The following is a 13,491-nucleotide window of genomic DNA, read 5'->3' as shown; positions in this document are numbered from 1 at the left end:
TTGTACAACAGCACGGAGAGAACGAGGTGAATGTCCAATATATCAAAGAGAGTCCGTAGCTGAGACTGCACTTCTACATCACGACAGATTTCATACGTTAACTCTAAAAAACTGTGACTGAATGTTGAGCAAAAGGGGGGAAAACCTGTCTGAAATGCAAGCTGGGCTTCTGCCACATACTGTATGCCGAAGCCAATCCAAGTCACACTGAGGCTCTTGCAGACTTTAACACACACACATTCATGCACAAATGTGTACATTCACTACGCCCAAACGTAGTGCAACCATCCACAGTGAGAAAAGACTGGAAGAAATTCCAAGCTCTTTTTATTGCAGTACAAAAATGTCCAAAACTGTTTGTGTTTTTTCTCCAGAGGGAACTGAAGGAGAGCGGCTAAAAAGAAAGGGATTACAAAGATTGGAGAGGGGAAAGTAGCAACAATGGAAAAGCATAGGAAAAAGCCAGCGATGAAGGTATATGTGTTTGACTGAAGGCTGATAGGTGTAATTATAGAGGCGTGCCACTGCCTCTCCCAGCCTTTCCTGTACCTCAATACACCTTTTCAACAACATTCCTCCCCCTTTATTGTGCCCTGCATGTGTGTTAAATGTAAAGTATACACACACACACACACACTCTAGCCTCGACAGGAAGGGAAAGTCATTCCGCCACAAGCCAGCGGTCGAGGCATGTGTGCGAGCCTCTAAACATTCCCCCCGGGCAAGTAGACGCACACAGGTACAGTTCCTGTATTGTGTTTTTTTTTCTCTCCCTCTTTCCTTCGATCCGGAAATAATTAACCCCTCCTTCTCCGTCCGGGACTGAGTGTGTGGTCTGATAAGAGGTGGAGCTCCTGTGCTGATTGATGGGAGCTGTCTCCGCTACCTTTTACGACATGGTTTTCCACACCGGGGGCCTCTGCGTTTTTGCTTTGACATTATTACTGGCTTCAGCTTTTCCTTTGCTGTTTTAATTTGAGAGATTGTAGAGATGTCGTAACTACCAGGAAACAAAGCGGTGTAGGTATCTGCTGCGGGGAAGTTATAGCAGGTATGGACAATAGTAAGATGGTTGAGGCTGACGTAGCAACGCAACACCTGGAACGTACTACATACACACACAATACTGTCTGTCAGCACATTGAAGAGAAAGGGAGGTGCTTCATAGAAAGATGATACTCATACAGACACATGGATGTGTGTGTGAGTGTGTTACACTTCAAGGAGAGGAAGAAGGAGACAGGGAAGGAGGGAAGTATATGGAAAGGAGAGGAATCTCTCCAAATGGTGCATCTGATTTAAGAAAGCATGCACGTGTTAGTTCTACCTTCATTTTCTTATCACTGCTGTGTCCATCTGTCCCCCTCCATCAACTCCTCCTCCTCCTCCTCCTCTGCCTGCTGCTGCTGCTCCTTCGTTTCCCTCTTTCACCTTCCCTTCAGCTTCCCCCTTCCCACACATCTCCATCCCCCTCCGGCTCCCACCCCGCTGACCCTACTGACCCAACCCTGACCCTTCCCAAACCTGTTGACACCTCCAGCATGCCCGATTGTTCATGGGAACCGGTGTCACGTAAGCACACTCACACACACACACACACACAGTGAATGCAGCAAGAACCTAAAGAAAAAATAATGATACAGAATTTGCACTTTAATAAATGCATGTATCAGACACGTGCACACCAGGAGATACAGGCCTGCACACAAACTCACACACACCTTGCTCCACTTGTAGAGAGTTTACAAGGGTCCGGGGATGCATGCTGAGTTGAAGAGTTGAAACACTTCACTGCAGATTTTTCATCTCTGCAAAGTTTCATCCCCCTCTGCAGCACAGGAGGGGGCGGCAGCCTCTCCATCTCACGCACGATTTCTATCAAACAGCTTTCTCCTCTCCCCTCCCTCCATCATCACTATCATTTTGCCTCTCTTCTCCTGAAGCACACCTTCATTTCAAAAACCCATCTCTCTCTCGTTCTCTGACAGCTATTACAAGTGTCTATCAGGTGTGATAGATTCAGGCTGTCCTCTCCTCGCTATCTCTTCGTCCTCATTCGCACCGTCTTGGCTGACAATAATCAGTCTCTCAGCCCGAGTGTCTGCGGCAAAAAGCAGCAAGCAATTTCCCACCAATGTCTCCTCCTCGGCCGTCTGTCTTCCTGTCTGTCTGTTAAGGGTGGAGTTTAAGACAGATTTTCTTACGTCTATGATCTTATGAGTTCACTTCTGCAGAGAGGCTGCAAATCTATTCTCCCATCTCCTCCCCATAGTGTTCTGCACAATGGGATAGGTGGACTAAATGTAATGACTGCCATCTCGGAGGCACACACTCAGCATGCATGCAGACCAACAAGAACACACACACACACACACACTACCAAATCACATTATCTCTGCTGCCCTTCTTATCCCTCCTTTTTCCCTCTCCTCTTTCCTCTGCATCCTCCTCACATAGTCAAATCCCAGGACTTTTCTCCCCCTTTTTGTCTCTCCCTCTTTTCTGATGTCAGTGTCTTTTCACATTCAAATCCCTCCTTAGCTTTCTTTTTTTTTATTATGACAAAGGAGCAGCTCCATGAACTGGCTCCTGCTGGCGTCCATGGCAACAGCCCCTCCGCTTTCGCCCACCCCTTCACCCCTCATCAAGGCATTCCCTGAACCCCACCCGACCCCTTTAACCCACTGGCTACTACTCCCTTATCTCCAGAAATCTTCTTATAGGTTGACACTGAAGTGACCCTCAGAGCAGTGCTTTCCTCTATTTTCAATATCGATGAATCTACCAATTATTATTTTTTTCCATCGTAACTTCCCAGAGCCCAGGGTGACATCTGCAAATGTCTTGTTTAGTTCAAGCCAGCAGTCCAAATCCCAAAGATATTCAGTTTACAATGATATAAAACAGAGAAAAGGAGAAGGTGTAACCAGAGAACCAGAAAACATTTGGCATGTTTCATTACTTCTTACTTGAAAAATGACTGACATGATTGATTGATTATCAAAACAGTTGTTGATTATCTTTCTGTCGATAAACTAATATATTAATCGACTAATTGTTTCAGCACTTTTTTCCAGAAAAGTGAGCATGCAGGAGGCTCAGTGCCTTGCACAAAAACAAGTCGACAGATCATACTCTAAAAATATTTTTGAGTAGGTTTTGAGTAGATTATCTAATTAAAATGCATACTTTTTTTTAGGAAATTGCATCTTCATTTTTGTACCAGAGTATAGTTTTTTTAATCTATATATTTTTTTAAATTGTATTCATCACCTCCGCCAAGTTATGTTTTCAGTTCTGTTTGTTTGTCTGTTTGTCAGCAGGATTACAGAAAACTACTGGCTCCATTTTCATGAAACTTAGTGGAAGAGTGCAGCATGGACCAAAGAAGAAACCATTACATTTTGGAGTGGATTGGCCTTGGCTCAGATTCCCCTCTGCCTCCTGCCATACACCGGACAGTCCTCTGAGACCTGAGAGGCACAAGCTGGCGCAGGTAGCAGCTCTTCCCAGCCTCTTATCAGACAGGTGTGAGATCGAGCGCTGGAGTGACAAGGTACTTTCTGGCACATCAGCCAAGGCAAATAACACACACTCACAACCACCAACACACTCAACCCTCAAGATTAACACCGGCCAACGGCAGGCTAATAAAAGTCATTGTGTGAGGGCCGTATATTCAGCCCCACCGCCCCCCCCCCAGTCACACCACCGGCCGACACACTGCGTTTGTTTAGAGTTCAGTTCCATTGCCATCGCCACGGTCACACACACACAGACACACACTCTGTGTCATTAACCGGCCAGCTGAGTCTTTTATTCTTTTACCACCGCACTCCTACTGTGTAGATAGTACTGTGTTACAGATGGGTACTAAGCCTGCAACTCCGTCACATTCCCACCTTCACATACAACTGCCAACAGTCTACTGAAAACTATGATGTTAATTAGCAGTCTATAATCATCATGGTTGTGAAAGAAAGAAAGAAAATTGTGTTTAACACAAGCTGACTATATTAAATAAGGTAAAGCCTACTGGTGGAAACTTGATTAAGAGTAGAAATCATGCAGCAAATAAACACAGAAATGTGCCAAGAGAGAGAGAGAGAGAGAGAGAGAGAGAGAGAGAGAGAGACCAGAAACTCAAGAAATAAAACTTGTCTTTTGTTGACAAGCCTCCATCCGTTTCTTGCGTCTGTCTGAGCATGAGAGACTCATCCTTGAGACATAATGTACCCGTTATTTATTTAACCACTCAACTCTTTTGAAGTGCTTGCCTCCATGCAGATCAGAGCATTTTCTAAGGAACAGAGTTTGGCAGCGATTGCACCAAAGTACAGCCAGACCATGAGCTGACTTTTGTCAGCTGCACTCACATTCAGCCTTCAATGTTCCTGTCTGCTGCCACATTCATTCTGCGTTATATGCAAAGAGAACAGACCAGAGAGCAGAGAATGTTAAAGACACATACCTGCAGTCTTTGGTACCATTGTTATTCAGCTCACTCAGAGTATTTTAATCACAGAGAGTGCCTGGTACAAGGTAAACACTGTAGATACTGAAGTGGCTACAGGGACAACAATAGGTCTGTTGTGGAGGCCTTAACCAGGGCGCTCGCTCTACTTCTACTGTTACAGCAGCCACAGGTAAACAAACTAGCAGGGCCACCAGGGGTGCAGGCGTGGGCTCTACAGAGACAACATTGATATGCAATCTGATGAATCTACAGCAATTATTGCTCCCACACATAAGCAGCGGTGTGACCCAGGCTGCAGGGCAGAGAGGGGTGGAGGTGGGGGGGGTTGGATATCCTTAACGTCTATGTAGAAGGCGGGACCAGCCAATCTGTCTCCCTAACATCTAAGCCCTACAGGTGACACCAGCGCAGCCCATCGGGAGCGGTGAACGGAAGGAGACACACTGATTCAATCACACACAGCTGCAGTTAAAAATAAAAAATCTATGTTTGCCATGTGCGGCAGGGAAACTGACTCGGGATCAGATAAGCGGGTTCTCTGTGCCCCGTTGATCCCTCATCATGTGACCCCCAGGTCTAGCCACTTAATCTCCAGTCACATGACTTCACCGCAGCTCTGTAATCTCTCCATCTAAAGGAGAAGTCAAATATGCACAAATCCTCTTAGACCTTTCCTGGAGGATTGTATAACTCTGGAAAACTCTCCCTGTCCTCTCTGTGGCCATGTAGCGTAGCGTCCGGGCCATGTGGGGGCTCTGAACCCGCTGGCTCGGAGCCAAACAGTCTGCGACAGGACAGAACAACAAAAACATCAACAGGAGAGGAGAGCTCCGGTGGCCTCTCATCATGGTAGGTAAGAACGATACCTGACCTCGAGGGCAAAGGGCAAGACCTGCTACAGAGTGGATGTGTGTGTAGAGGGAGAGGTGGGGGAAGTGGCTTAAAAAAAAAAAGTGATGCTCTGTTGTTGGCCCAACTTACAATTAGCATGCTGATTAAAGCCCAGGAACAAAAGGCTTTGGAATGTGAGTTACCATCCATCACAACAACTCTAATTAGCTGGTTTCTGACCAGACTGGAGACAGAAAATGGAGAAGCCTCAAAAGAAAAGAAAAAAAGCTCTCACAAAAGGTTTCTCAGATGTTTTCGCCATTAAACAATGACTTTACAATATTAAAATTCCTCAACTTTGCAGAAAACGCAGAGCAGGCAGTCGTGAAGCAAAGAAACAAAGCAAAGCTCTGAACTCTGTACCCTAATTTCTCCCTTTCCCTCCCTCTTTGTGCTTCTTTCCAGGCAAGCAGGGCATGAGAAATGCCAGCATAAACACAGTCCCACCCTCCTTCACAGCTCTCCCTTGTCCTCCCACGCCGGGTCACAAACCTGTCTTCAACACTCAAGTATACCCTGAACTACCACAGACATCGGCGGCAGAAGTACAACAAAAAAGTGTGACGCCTCACAGTGAGGAAAACAAGAGGCTTGCCATGCTGAGGTTAGTTGTTTTCCTTCAGTTTATTTATTTTAATCCCCCCAAAGTCTTACATAGACTCCATTCATTCTACTTGTTAGACTTCTAGTGAAGTTTAAACGGAGAGAAGGGCTAAAAAAAACATTTTATCTGCAAGAAATTTCAAACAGACTAACTTGTAAGTGTATAAGTGACCAAGAAACCATGTTGTTTTGTAGAAATTTAAATATCCCTCATTTTGCTGGAGGTCAATCGTGGATTTTCATCGATTGACATTTAAAGTTAGATAAGGACAGGAATTCTAAGGAAAGGATGCATATCAAACTTGACACACCTACACCTGCTCTCTGAAAACAAACCAAACAAATGGTCGCTCCACCTCCCACCCACACTCTTCTTTTCTGTCCCTTCCCGTCCCCCGCTGCTTACCTTCAGGTTCCAGAGTGGCCTCCTCCTCCTTGGTGGCGGTGAGTGGTGGCCGGGCCACGCTGACGGTCAGCAGGGACAGCAGGACAGCGGCCAGCAGCCAGGCCCACGAGGCCATCCCGTTAGTGGGGGCAAGCGCTCCCCATATCCCCCTTCTCCACCTCCCCCTGGACACTGATCCCATCGGAGGGGGTCCGCCCAACCATCAACTGCTGCCGGGTCGGCCTGTCACTCAGTGGAATTCACCCAATCACCTGGGCTGAGAGGTGAGAGAGGGAAAAAGAGGAAGGGAAGGTGGTGGCGGAGGGATGAGCAGCAAGAAGGGGGGGAATAAAACAAATTTATTAGTGTGGAATAATAATTTCAAATAACTTATTTCTGCACCATTAAGCCTCCTTAACTCTATTTTGACAAAGTGAGACGGATAACTGAAGCGAGAGAAAGCAACAGACAACAGTGTCTCAAAATGCTGTCAAACAAGCCATGCCACAGACATACCGAAGCTGTGAGGCACACACACACACACAACCTGCATCTCTCTTTGCTTTTCATCTATAATTATACGCATCTAAATATGTTTTAGAGAAACCAATTAAGAGCTTTGTAAAGTCTTTGTGTTCACAGTCTAACCAGTTCGATGAGTCACACCACTACAATACAGCTCAAGGATCAGACTTTTTTGAAGTCTATCAAATTTCACACAAATCTGATGTTTATTAAGATAAGATAAGGTGAACCTTTATTAATCCCCGGAGGGAAATTCAGGTGTCAAAGCAGCAACATCAGCAAACAGAGTGAAACACAGGAGAGGTAAAGGTATACAAAAATTATAAAAACAATAATAGAGACATAAAAGATACAGAGTGAATGGGTGAACATAGTGTGTGCAGTCCGTCAATAAAAAAAAATGTAGTATGTGCAATAAATAAATGTAATATGTACATACATGCAGTCTATAAAGTGGTATATAGGATGTATAGTGTAAAGTAAGTGTAAAGTGTGGTTAGAGTCCAAGATTATCCTCTCATTTTACCACACTGCTTCTGTTTTTTTTCTTCCTCCAAATAAAAAATAAAATGTATTCTTAACAGATGAGGCATAATATGTTATGAAAATATCACTGGCACTGTTATGGACATCATATCAGCCAATGTGGCACCAGTATGGTTCAGTTGGACGTCGTTTATTCTAACAGATGCTCCAAACCTGTTGCCCATCACGCTGCTGCACCAGTGTTAATTGTATTCTCTTACGAGGCTCTTATTGCATTTGCGTGACTCGATTATGAAACCAGTAAGGCTTTAATTGAAATGCAATATTGCAATATTGGCTACACACACACACACACACACACACCAATCTGTTTAGCCAGACATCTGCCTGGTTGAACGGTGCTCCTCCAGTGTCTCAGGAGGTTTGGTGAAAGTCACGCTTCTCTGAGCTCCTTCTGCTCCAGCTGGACGGATCGATTGGTTTTCACCCGCAAAAGAACACATGTAGTTTGACTTTTAGAGAGGCTGATGTATCTTTAATTCACCCCCTCAGGGATTGCACATGACGTCAGGGGTGAATCCCTGAATTCTGACTTTATTAAGAGAGATATGCACCGGTTTGATTTTGCAATTAAGGCGAATAATTCTGCATAGTTCCAGCTCAAGATGTATGAATTATTAATGGTTGTAAACCAATCAGTGCATCATTAAGTTTACTGCTGTCTGAAAACTTTACAGCAGGACGAATAGAGACCAGAATCAGCCAGAAACCATTGACTTTACATCAGTTAAAAGTGTGTAGAGCACACTTTGAACTGAAAAAAAGTTAAATAATTTGTACAATTACACTCCAACATTTGCATGGGATGATAGTGTTGTTTTCTCTTTCAAGGTAACATAAAATGGTCCAAGAAGGAATGCACAAGTTTCTGATTTGATAAATCTAGATTATTCTGCAGCTATAAAATACAACCACACTTAAAGAACTGTAAAAACAATAAGATAAATAAAAAGACATAAAACTAAAGAGAAAGGGGTTTATAGAGTTGATATAATGTGCTTCTCATTTTTTTAAAAAAGCTCCTTTTAGCATGTTGCTGACGACATGACATTTGGACACATTTGCTCCATACATGACCACAGCCTTCATTTAAAACTGGGCTTTGAATGAGATTTTCTTGGCACTGATTGAATTTCCTATTGAAATTCAAATCAGTTGGCTTTTTCCTACAATAGGGGCTCATTTGGAGCTGCTCAGTGATTTAGGGCTCGGGCACCAAGCAGTGAAAAAACAAACCGCGGTCACAGGGATAATTGGCACCATAAATGCAATGTAGAAAATGAAGCAAAGTAATAAATAACCAGGACACTTTGTTAGTTAATGGGCCCTAAAGTGATGATGCAAGGTGCTGGATAGTTCCCTCCAGCACCTTTCTAGAATAAACAAGGGGAGATTTCACTTTTAATGAAGGATGGTAGATAATAACATATGAATAAAGCACATTTGCATTCATTTTTTTTAATGTAAATTTAGAAAAATGTGAAATAAACTTTATAGAAAACTTTGCAGAAAAGTCTCAAAAAGGGAAGTATTGGTTAGAAAACTCTGTAAGTGCAACTAGAAGTAGTAAAATAGTTTGTCATGCAGCCATAAGAAAAAAAGCACAAAATGCGATATGAACAAAGCACATTGCATTCATTTTTTTATGTAAATTTAGGAAAATCTGAAATAAACTTTATAGAAAATGTTGCATATTTTACAGATAAGTCTCAAAAGGGTGAAGTATCGGTTAGAAAACTCTGAAAGTTGTAAAATAGTTTGAAAAAAACATAGCCCAAAATGCGCAAAGCATTTCTACAACCACCTATTTGTCATGACAGCCAAAAACCTCGACAGATGAGATTGTGAGGAAGCTTTAGACGTTTTGGGTTTTTTTTCATTCTTATTTTATTCTAACGTTTTTATCTATTCTTTTGTCATTATACTGTTTAACTTGCACCAACACAACCAAAGCAAATTCCTAGTGTAAACCTCTTACACCTGGCAATAAACACAACATTCTGATTCTGATTCTGATTCTGATTCTGATTCCAAACAGAAAATACTTACCAGGGAGGAATAAAATCGTGGAGATCTGTGTTTTGGCATGCACAGATAAGGGAGGAGAGAGAGCATGAGCTGAATCCAGAGAAAAAGGAGGAATGTCTCCAAACTCCACAATGCACCAAAAAAAAAAAAATCTTGCGAGGCTCTGCCTGTTTTCACTTTACTATTCCACAATCAGCCGGCATCAAGAGGATATAATCCAACCACGACTCCGACTGGCAGCGTAGTCCAATGCCATGCAAAGAAAATCCGAGTTTACGCACGTTATCCTTCATAAACAGCTCAGAGGGGGGGAAAAACACACCACAACTTTCCACCACCGTCACCAAGTTTCTTCTTCTTGGGCGCAAAACATACCCAGTGTTTCTCGAGCAAGCAGCGCACTTGTCAACTAAGTAAGTAAAGTTTGCAGCTACTAAAGGAGGAGTTTAAAAGGTAGGAGAGGATAGTTGTCCGATGCAAAATGTCCTAAAATCCATCAGTGTGCGTTCCTCAGCTGAAAAGTCTTTCGCGTCTCTTTCTCGTCTTCCAGCGAACCGTCCTCGCTGTGTTTCTCAGACGCTTTGTCAGGTTTTACTCGGGTTTTTTCTCCTCCTTACGTCTCCACACACTGCCCTCCTCCTCCTCCTCCTCCTTCACTCCAGTGGGTGTCATCCCCCCCCAGTGTAATTGGAGCTGCTTCCTGGCCGCAGTGCCTTTGGGCCCAGCCTTCCTTCCTCCGCCCATCAGACTGCAGCGCTGCCTCTCTGCCTCTCTGCCTGAGATCAACGAGCTCAAACTGGGTCCAATGAGGCCCCTGATCCGCTGCTCTGGAGCTCCGGAGCTCTGGAGCTTCAGACCGCAGTAACAACGCCCCTCAGTGGCCAAGACATGCCATCTGCTGAGGAGACGCACATTAAACACACACACACAAACATACACAAACACACATAGACGCACTGCATCCATACAGTATACAGTATTTCATTTAGATGCTGCAGTGGTGGAAGAAGTATTCACATCATTCCCTCAGTAAATTGCTGTAGAAAAGCATATGAAAGTTCATCCTAATTACTACTTTATATTCTATAATATAGAGCTTTGTGCTTGACCCCTGTTGTCCCTAACATCCGTCAATCCAACCAGACCTCCCACTCAGCTACTGCACTTTTTATGTTTTAGTGACACCACTATCTGAAGTATACAGATTCTAACATATTAACATTTAGCATACCTGTTGTAACCATGTCGGCTATAGGCCTACAGAAGGGAATCCAAATTAAGCCCAAAGTTTTATTTTTCAAGTGTGATGCATTAGTTATATAACATATTTATATAACTAATGCACTAACTATGTTTTATAACTAATGCATCATACTTGAAAAATAAAATTTAAGAAGAAGTCCTGTAAAAGTACTGAAGTATTAGCAGCTTAATGAACTTTAAGATTTTGCTTAGAAAATATATCACCAGCTTCTAAAATACGATGCATTATAGAGCAAACAACCCAACAAATCAGAATCAGAAATACTTTGTCTGAAATTTGGACGTTACAGTTGCTCTTATTTAAAAGCAGTAAGAAATATTAGAAAAATAGAAATAAAGGAGTGTGTAACAGGTAAATTATGTACATAATGCCACAATATATGTAGAGAAATATGAATAATTAAAAAATAAGAAATGACAAATATAAGAAATATGTACCAATATGTGCATCAAACACATACAATATTTAACCACAATGTAAATACTGTAATCTGGCAAAACTGTCATCTCATCAATATACATATTGTATTTTTATATTTTATATTGTATTATCTTTTATATTTTTTATATTTATATTGCACTATCTCTTTTTTTATTGTATTATCTTTTCATTAGCACCTATGGGATTGTCACAATCTAATTCCGTTGTACTAAACAATAACAATAAAGGGCTTGGATCTTGAATCTTGAAATACGTAAATACAAAATAAAAAATGCTGAGAAGTGGGATACATTAAGTGATTAAAAGGCATCAGTAGTAAATACAACAATATTTAAATATACATAAAATATAACAGTTTGAAAGTCATCATACTGCATAAGAACTTTATAAGAACTTTATCTGCCACGTAACTAGTAACTATATCCATCAGATAAATGTAGTGCAGTAAAAAGTCCAGTATTTCTCTCTGAAATGGAGTTGAAGTGTTAAGTAGTATACAATAGAAATACTCTAAAGAAGTACGAATCCATCACACTTAGGTACAGTACTTGAGTAAATTATTACTTTCCATCACTGAGATGCTGCCTAACGGTTGCGATGTCAACCAATACAATCAGGCATCTTGTGTAGCACCCTTACAGCAGGTCCGGCTTGTGTTTTGCTCAAGGACACTATGATATAATAATAATAATATAATTTATAACCACTTTGCTGTAACGTCATCTGCAACTCACTTTTACAAGAAGGGCAGATGGTGAGTGAAATCTGTCTCATAGCAACATATGCACAAGGAAATGCATCAGAAGCATATTAATAAAATGTAATGAAGATCAACTATCTGATTTATTGACCGGATTTTTGGGGCACAGTGGAAATACAAGGCAAACACAGTCTTTTATTGTTTGTATTTAATGTGGAATAATGCCTTTGCATACACGTTTTGATAAAGAGTGACTTACACACAGTAGTGGAATTTACTGTGGTTGTACTTTACTTGAGTCTTTACATGTAATGCTATTTTACTTCTACAGGTTATAAAAGGTCCTCTGCATGTTTATTTTTACTGCACATGAAAGCAAAGAGGAAAAAGAAGTATGGTGAAAGAGAGAGATGTTGTGGCGCAGGTTGTTAGGAATAAGTGAAGTTGGTAACTTTCCTCCAGATGAACAGATCTGTCCTCAGCTACCCAGAGAGAGACTGAAGGCTGGCCCCCTGCAGCTCTACCCCCACTGCTTCAAACTGTCTCCTGCATTGGTTCAGGCGTTCAAGTGCTCTGAAAGAGACACAGGGGAGGGTGGAAGACTCTAATCTCCACAGACTTTTTTTTATTTTTGTCTCACTTCCACTGCTGAAGCCCTCTTTTTTTTTAAACAAGGGGGGGAAACTCTTCCATTCATTTTGAAAAGAGGCACTAACAAGGCTTTTTTTTTTCTGAGGTAAAGGTTTGGCCCCTGAATGGAGAGTCCTACGTCTGTTTTTCTCTCCTCTCCCACTCCTCTGCCTCCACCATCGGTAAAGCCATCAGATAACAGTGGAGCTGACAGGTTGGCCAGAAATAAAGAGCGAGCGAGAGGTGAGGAAGGAGCGTTTGACTCATTTTTCAAGAGTGGCACCAAATACCCCCCGCGGTTTCTCCCTCTCTGTGTGTCTCTTTCCTCCTACCACACAAGTCTATTTACAATCGCCCAATTTATTCTCCGCTGCTCGGGCATCCCACATTTGAAAGAAAACCTCATCAAGCAGAGTCTCATGGGCCTTTGACTGAGAACTAGATGGACTCAATGCCCTTGCGCTGTGGTATCCGTCAACCTGTCATTGTCCCTCTTCATCTCCCATCTTTTCTTCAGTCCTCTTTCTTCCTTAATCCCTCCTGCGCCAGTGTTTGGAATTAGGAAGCAGAGTGAGAGGAAAAGAAAGTGACAAGCTAATAGCTTGCCATCCGCATCTTTGATGAACATATTGATTCCTTGTCATTGTTGATAGGACTCATCAGGAGGGCAGCTTGTTGGAGAGGATCTCCAATAACCGCGTGTTAATGGTGGGAATGCCTCTTATTGCTGTGGCGATTGGAGCTGTGAGTGATGTTTGAGGCTGAGCCACTCACCAATCATTAAGCATGCCTCCTGCTGCTATGCAAATCCAAGATGCTGTTGAAGAGAGCGAATCAACAACTAGCCGTTACCTCCCTTTGTCCATGGTACGGCTAATTGGTTCACATTAAAGGCCCTACACTTCAAAATGCGTTTCGCTTATTGTTAGTTCACTTGGATGTTTGGCCTTCAACGTGCAGTTTGAAGTACGCAGAGTCTGACACTAGAAGGCTGTTTTCAC

General features: G+C 42.5%; 1 protein-coding gene across 7 annotated transcripts in view; it reads right to left on the bottom strand.

Moving 5' to 3' along the window:
* The window catches only part of fgfr2 (fibroblast growth factor receptor 2), a 52,824-nt gene that overhangs the window by 30,799 nt on the left and 8,534 nt on the right, over nucleotides 1–13,491 (bottom strand). For all 7 annotated transcript variants that reach the window (XM_074646650.1, XM_074646649.1, XM_074646654.1 and 4 more), the window contains exons 2-3: nucleotides 9,477–10,353; nucleotides 6,378–6,633 (exon numbers count right to left, since the gene is read on the bottom strand). In XM_074646650.1, coding sequence (XP_074502751.1) covers nucleotides 6,378–6,558 — 181 coding nt within the window. In that variant the 5' untranslated portion in view covers nucleotides 6,559–6,633; nucleotides 9,477–10,353. The remainder of the gene's footprint in view (nucleotides 1–6,377; nucleotides 6,634–9,476; nucleotides 10,354–13,491) is intronic.

Source organism: Sebastes fasciatus, chromosome 9 (genome assembly GCF_043250625.1).
Source record: "Sebastes fasciatus isolate fSebFas1 chromosome 9, fSebFas1.pri, whole genome shotgun sequence".
NCBI classification, from domain to species: domain Eukaryota; kingdom Metazoa; phylum Chordata; class Actinopteri; order Perciformes; family Sebastidae; genus Sebastes; species Sebastes fasciatus.
The sequence above is the reverse complement of the archived record's forward strand: the minus strand, read 5'-3'. Positions and strand labels throughout refer to the sequence as shown.